The sequence below is a fragment of the Octopus bimaculoides genome, chromosome 3 (assembly GCF_001194135.2).
Source record: "Octopus bimaculoides isolate UCB-OBI-ISO-001 chromosome 3, ASM119413v2, whole genome shotgun sequence".
Classification (NCBI taxonomy): Eukaryota; Metazoa; Mollusca; class Cephalopoda; order Octopoda; family Octopodidae; genus Octopus; species Octopus bimaculoides.
The window spans coordinates 16448299-16456233 of record NC_068983.1 but is presented as its reverse complement, the minus strand read 5'-3'; the positions used below and the strand labels follow the sequence as shown (position 1 = coordinate 16456233).

General features: G+C 39.3%; 1 protein-coding gene across 1 annotated transcript in view; it reads right to left on the bottom strand.

The window, feature by feature from the left end:
- LOC106875161 (aspartate--tRNA ligase, cytoplasmic) overlaps positions 1–7935 on the bottom strand; it is a 43806-nt gene that overhangs the window by 31185 nt on the left and 4686 nt on the right. The window contains exon 2 of the mRNA XM_014923191.2: positions 1174–1294. Within this exon, the coding sequence (XP_014778677.1) occupies positions 1174–1294 (121 nt within the window). The remainder of the gene's footprint in view (positions 1–1173; positions 1295–7935) is intronic.

Sequence of the window (7935 nt, the reverse complement as noted above, 5' to 3'; positions counted from 1 at the left end):
GGGGGGGGGTGGAGCAGGTGCATATGCATGTGTGCTTCTTTACATTTGCACTTTCCTGAAAATCATTGACCTACAAGCAGTGACATCCATTTCCCTTGTGAACAAATCTTTGCACCTTAGAAGATATTTAGAATGAGATTCCTTACCTGAGAAGCAGGTTAGGGTTAGCAACAAAAAGTACATTGAGCTGTAAAAAAAAGCCTCAGTACAATATTCATTTAATCCATGCTAGCATGGGAAAACAGATGTAAAATGAACAAACAAAATATAACAATTACCTTCTTTAGAGCAATGGACTCGTTGAAGACAACTGAGAACTACATCTAAATCAGTGTTTCTCAAACATTTTTTATCTATGAGAACCATTCAATTTCTATTTTACTCAGATGAACCCTCCTAGCCATTTGATGTTAAAAAAACTCCTATTATCATCATCATCGTCGTTTAATGTCCGCTTTCCATGCTAGCATGGGTTGGACGATTTGACTGAGGACTGGTGAAACCAGATGGCTACACCAGGCTCCAATCTGATTTGGCAGAGTTTCTACAGCTGGATGCCCTTCGTAGTGGGTGCTTTTACGTGCCACCGGCATGAAGGCCAGTCAGGCGGTACTGGCAATGACCACGCTCAAAATGGTGTATTTTATGTGCCACCCGCACAAGAGCCAGTCTAGGGGCACTGGCAACGATCTCGCTCGAAAGTCCTTACACATGGCGCGGACACAAGTGTCAGAAAGGCGACGCCGGGCACAGGTGCTATCACGATTTCGCTTGCCCCAATAAGTCTTCGCAAGCTGAGTTTCGTGTCCAATGAAGGAGACGACGTTGGCATGGGTGCCAGTCGTCGAATTTAACTCGATTTCGATAGGAACTGAATAAGAATAATTACTGAAATTTTTTGTGTATTGTAGAATTATAACCAATTTATTGCAGATAAATTTTAATAACAAAATCATATACTGATCCCTAAGGGCCATACGGACCCCAGTTGAGACCCACTGATCTAAGTGATTTTTTTTCTATGTTTTATTCCTCAGGGATCAAATTCCAATACGGTACAGTTTATTTCTTCATTCTCTAATAATCAGCCTATTTAGAAATTTAAAAAATGAAGGGAAGTGAATTATAAATATTTAATTTAAGAGAGAGGTCGGGGGAAGAACATTTACAAACCTGTTGATCTGCCTTCTTATTCTGCTCTTTATAAGCTGCTTTTTTTGCAGCCTTCTCAGCCTCTTTTTGTTGCTTCTTCAAAGCCTTTTTTGATGGTTCTGTTGATTCTTGCTGCTGACCTCTAAGACATAAATGAAATTGGAAAAAAAAAAAAAAAAAAAAAAAAAAAAAAAAAAGATTTAAGTAGTAAAATAACTAGGAAGTAAAATGTTATTTTAGGAGAGCAGAATTTATTGTGGTAGGGTAGGAAAAGGTAAATAATAATAATAATAATAATAATTCATTCTTTTATTAGCCACAAGGGCTCACATACAATAACATTAAAGGACATGCAACAACATAAAAGACAAAAACGGGATGGTACAATGGGTTTTCTGCATGTAAACAATATAAATAACAATGAAAATTGAACAAATTAAAACTCTCAATAGGGGAGGTGCTTTAAGGTCCTCATAGAAAAACCCAGAAAATCCACAGGTGCCTGAGCAACAGGGCAAGAGCCCTTCTCTTTATTTCCCTTTCTACAGGTGCATGCTCAGAATCGGTCCTTTCACACTGGCCATTCTTCCAACAAACTTGCTACAAGACAACACTTCCTCCAGCCTCAACTTCCTTGTCAAGTGAAACTTGAAAAAGTTGATGAGGGCTTGGCCAAAGAGGAAAGTGTCTGTCTTTAGCCCTTTTAAATGAGTCCACCATACTACCTCTTTCACTACATCCACTGGAGAAATAAAAATTGCCTGCCTCCTCCCAGCCAAAACAGGGCGGTGGGGCAATCTTCACAATGGATTCAGCTGATAGCCGGATCTGTCCTACACGCAACAGCAGGTGTTTGACCTAAAACCACAGGTCAGCAATTCTCGGGCACTTCCGTGCCTGTAAAGTTAATCTTGAACAGGCAGTGCCCCTTGGTAGCACTGCCAGGCAAGGGATTTCTGGAGTTATCCATAGGCCCAGGCCTGAAAGTTCTCCAAAATAGACCAGTTAGTTGGTCTTCATCAATGCCCAGAGTTTCCCCGAGAACATTGCTGCACTTTCCCTCCACTAGTTCTCTATAGAATGTTAGAGTGGAACTACCACTGATTGCATTACCTGCCTGGCAGAGAGCTGTAAGCACTTGATGGCACTCAAGGTGCCAAGCACCCCTCCTCAGTTTACGCCTAATCAAAGTTTGCAGGTCAGTCAAAGAGACGAGCTGTGAAAAAGTGTGCCTGACAAACAGTGACCACACCTGCTCACCATCAAGAAAACGCTGGAGATGCCGCAACCTAAATGCATGTCTGCACATCAGTAACCATGGCATACCCAGCCCTCTATTCAGCGACTGTTGACAGCAGATGGAGCACCTGACCAGTGGAACGCGCCCCTTCCACAAAAAGTGGAAAAGTACATGCACCAGCTTAGTCAACCAGCAAACAGGGCAAGGGATGACAGTCAAGCGGTAATAGATGATGGATGCGATGTACGTATTCGCCACCTCTGCTCGACCTTTCAGGGACAGCTTCTTCTCAGCCTGTTTCTGGGTGAGACTGACTACCCTGCTCGTCACCTCGTCCCAGTTTTTCTGCACCTAGAGGTTTGGACCAAACCAGACTCTGAGCAACTTAACGGGACTGTCTGTCCAGCACCCCACGATGCTGCTGGACAACATGGACTTGCCTCTCCAGGTGCCGAGTTGTAAGCCCACTGACTTTTCGCATTGAATTTTTGCTCCTGTCACCAATCAGGTCTATATGCCTGTAGCTTGACACTCTGATAGTGGCATCATCAGCGTAAGCAGACACACCCCTCAAAGCCTCCAACTTCCATAGTAATGGCTCAAGTGTCAGTACATACAGAAGGGAGGAGAGAGGGCACCCTTGATAGACCGAACGCAAGATGCTGAATGGCTCCGACAAGTGACCATTCATCTGAACAACCGAGCAGATGCCGCTGTACAAAGCAGTAACCGAAGCGCAGAAAACTGGACCAAAACCAGCTGCCTTGAGAACAGCTGCCAAGTACTGATGGTCAACCCTATCAAAGGCTTTAGACTGATCTAAACTGATCAGAGCCCCACCCATGCCAGCTTCGTTACCCACCCTTTCTATGATGGAGGTCATTGTAAATAGTCCTGGTTAGGATAGCACATGTCTGGGCCTTGCCAACCAGCTTGTCCACAAGTTCCAACCTCTTGACTAACACCTTGGCCAAAATCTTCAGCTCTACATTGAGTAAAGTGATGGGCCTGAAATTTTCTATAAGATCCCCCTTGTTTGGGTCCTTTCTCAGCAGTGCCACTGCCCCTCGACAGACAAAAGTGGGAATTCTCCCCATTCTGCCACCAGTTGCAGTAGATGTCTGCTAAGAGGCCTGCAAACAAGTTTGGCACCGAAGTATAAAGCTCGTAGGGCAGACCATTCCAACCTGGCGATCTACCTCTCATGCAACTCTTCATCATTTCCTGTATCTCCGCAGTTATTATCGGCCCTTCTCAATATTCAGCCTCGCTCGCCGAGAGTTATGACAGGCTGTCCAGGTACACACCAAAGTCTGCCCTGTTATCAGTCCTACCATTCATCCTGAACAGTCAAGCAAAGTGCTGCTGAAAAGCAGCACACATCTGTTTTGGTTCGAACAACTTGCATTCGCTCTGGTCCACCAAAGACTGAATGGTGGCTTTATTGACATTTTTTGTCTCTGTCACATGGGCCCATCATGACTCATTCTCTCCCTGCTTGGTGAACATACTTTAGCTCTGACAATAATGATAATAATAATAATAATAATATTATTATATTTCAGGGTGGTCATTTTTTTTGCCTGCCAAATAAACATACACACACTCATACATTCATCCTTCACTCGTTTATCATTGTTCTTATTTTATCTTATGTCTATTGTCTGGAAATCTTTCATCACACATCTGTGACCTCTTCAACGACTCTTCCATCCATGTATTTCCTCCTGTTCTGTTTCATCCATTCTGTTTCTCTATGTGTATCCTTATCTGCATGTATGTGCATGTCTATGAGTTTTGTGTGTATGTATATGGGTTTGCTTAGTATATTATTTATATCCATATCCTTTATATAGTTTTTTTTTCCCCATCTATTTACGCATTATCTCTATTTCTTGTATTTCATCATAAATATGAAGTACAGAGAACAATTGTATAGTATGTAAGATGAACCCACAGGTTAACTGTCAGATTAGGAATATAGTCAGACAAGATATTATCAACACATAGAACAGACATGACACTTAGACAGATTACAGTGACCACATACATAGTAATAAACAAACTGAGCTTCAATAGAAAACACGAATGGAACAATAACATCTACCACCACTACATCATGCAACATAACAGCTAAAGACAGAAGGGAATAAAAGGACACATACAAACAGCATAATACATAAAACTATGTATACACACACACAAAAGTTACACATGTGCATACTTATGATGAAGTAATGGATACAAATAATATAGTAAGCAAACCTGTATACACACACACACACACACACACACATGCACAGAGATAAGATGCAAACACATGTACAGATAAGGATATTCATCATAGGGAGAGACAGAATGGACTAAACAGAACAAGAGGAAACACATGGATGGAAGAGTCACTGAAGAGGTCAAGATATGTGATGAAACATTTCCAGATAATGGACATAAGATAAAATACAAACAATAATAAATAAGTGAAGTACGAATTTACAGTGTTTATTTGGCAATAAAAAAGGAAAATGACCATCCTGAAATGTAACAATATCTGCTTCAACACATGATTTCACATCAGGAATCTTGCAAAACAAATTCATAAACGTAAAATAATAAAAATCTTTATCTTTTTACTTGTTTCAGCCACTGGGGCACCATGTTGAAGTCAAACAAACACAAAGACACACAGACACATGCGTGTGTTGCCCTATATCTGTATTTATTTATTTATATATACATATATATATATATATATATATACCGGAGTAAGCAAAACTGTCCAATAAACGGGAATGTGAAACTCAGAGTAACGGTTTTTTTGTTATATTTCTGCTGCTTTTAAATAAAGTATATATATATATATATATATATATAGATATAGATTCAAGGTTGAATATGGTACTTATGCGTAGGCACCCGAATATCGTATCCCAAAAGGATAGGTGATCAAAATCAAAAAATAAGCAACACAGATTTCAAAGGTGATTGCAGTACGCACGTTTCATGCTACTCCAATTTATTTAAGTAATGCGAGCATTACATTAAATGCAATATGAAGAGCAATCTTCAGCTGCATGAAAATGCAGAAAATTACTGTAGAAAAGACATATTATAAATGTGGCAACATTTCAAATCCAAGTGGGAGAGAGAATACATAAAAATCCAAATGTGAGGAAGAATACATAAGTCCATCTTGACATAGCCGAGTCTATATACATAAATATGGCAGGCTTTGTTCAGTTTCTGTCAACCAAATTAACTCACAAGGCTTTAGTTGGCCCAGATCTATAGTATGAGCCACAAGATGCCACAACATAGGACTGAACCCAGAACCATGTGGTTGGGAGGCAAACCTCTTACCACACAGGCAAAAGAGTTTGGTTTTAATTAAGAATCAAAACCAAGCTGCAAACTTTATTAATTTCCACATCACTGAAGCAAATAACAGTTGTTTTAGCAACCATTTTTAACATAGGCAAAAGACTACCCACTTTGGCAGTAGCTTATTAAATTGATCCCAATATTTCACTGGTACTTTATCAATCCTGAAAGAATGAAAGCCAAATTTGACTTCAGTGGGATTTGAATCCAGAAGGTAAAGAACAGGAACAAATATTGCAAGGTATTTTTTCTGAAATTCTAACAATTCTGTAAAACCACCATCCTAAAGAAAATGTTTATCTTAAGCCTATAGCTCATGAGTCTGGAGCTTGCCTGGGTTTTCAATGCTTTTAGGCACCCAAGAGCACAAGATTACTACTGAACAGGATGCCAGTCCATCACAGAGTTAACCCCAACTACTACCACTGTTCATTTCACTTGAGTGGACTGGGACAACATGAAATGATGTGCCTTGTCTAAGGACCAATGTGCTGCCTGCTCTGAGAATCAAATCCATGATCCGATGATTGTGAGTTCAATACTCTGATAAGTTATGTATCTTCACCATCTCCCACCCTAGAATATAATAATAAAAACAATTTATTTTGATTAAATACAAAGTCATTTTCAACAGGAGAAGGGATGATAGTTAACCGAATTTCACCTCAATGTATTACTGGTTCTTAGAATGAAAAATAAACTATTTGACCTTGAAATTGTAATATTTTTCTAAGGGAAATAGAGTAGTTTAGTCAATTGAAATGACTTCAATAAACTACTTATCTTTACTTCATTTGCTTATATTTTGGAGTAAACTGACACCCCCGCATGTGACTGGATGAGTCTTATAAATAGATGAGCCAGCAGGCAGCTGAGGTCAAACTGTGAGAGCGTTATTCTCGTTATTGATTCTGCATTGGAGCGTTATTGTGCAAATGGTTATAAGCTAACCAACACTTGTTACATTGCTTATTGTTATACGGCTATATTCGGTACTGTGATATATTGTTACACACACATCATATATTATTGTCATGGATGATATAACAGCTTATTACCATATTTGACGGTATATAAAGCATGCTTTTTCCCCCCCACAAAAGTGTCTCAGCCCCACCCTCCCGGTCTTACATGTGAAGCTGAAGCCCCACATAGGCTTTAATCCTTTAGCATTCAGATTAGTCTGTCAAATGTAATGCTTATTTATTCACATTGTTTTGAATTAATCATGCATTATCTTGTAGCTTTGAGATTTCAATTATAGGTTTGTTTACTTTTATAGTATGACATTGTAGGGTAGGTATAAGAACCTTGTATTTGGTCAGTTTGAACATAAAGCAAATAGAACATTTTGGTCGGATATGGCTGGTTTAAATGCTAAAGGGATAATGCATTAAAAACTTTTAATTCTGAATATTCACTGCTGAAATTAGGGTGTGTCTAATATACCTGTATGTCTTTTATGCCTTTCACTTGCACATTCACCATTTTCACAAACAAGGCAAGGAAAAAGTCTCTACATGTTCACTTGACAAATTAGAAACAGCACCCAAATTTCCCTCAACTCACAATTCACTGTTTTAAGTGTATCTTGAGTAATGTATGCATGTGTGTGTGCGTGTATTCATGTGCATGACTGTGTACCCTTGTAACATTATGTGATGGCTGTAAATGAGCATCACCATCCTACAAACAATGTTGTTCATTTCCAGTCTTCTATGAGAAAAATGTATGACCATGGGAAATAATACATTGCTTGAAAATAAGTGAGGGTTGGTGACTAGAAAGGCATCCAGCCACAGAAAATCTGCTTCAAGATGCAAGAACAGATAAATGGATTTTAGATGATGATGATGATGATGATGATATGGCCAAGTAGTTAAGGTGTTGAGATTATGGTTTCAAATCCCAAACTGGGCCATATATCGTGTCCTTGAACAAGGTACTTCACAATGATCCAATACATTTAGTTGAGACTGAGAAACATGGCAACTAGTGGGTAGACAGGAAGTTAATCCTACTGTGTAGGAGTGAGAAATCACCTTCTATTCTCAACCTAAATACCTTGAAAATCCAGATAAGCTCCAGCTTCATGAGCTCTTGGGCTCAAAGCAGATTTTAATCATTTTAGTACATAATTTTTAAAGCTTCAACAAACTGTTTTG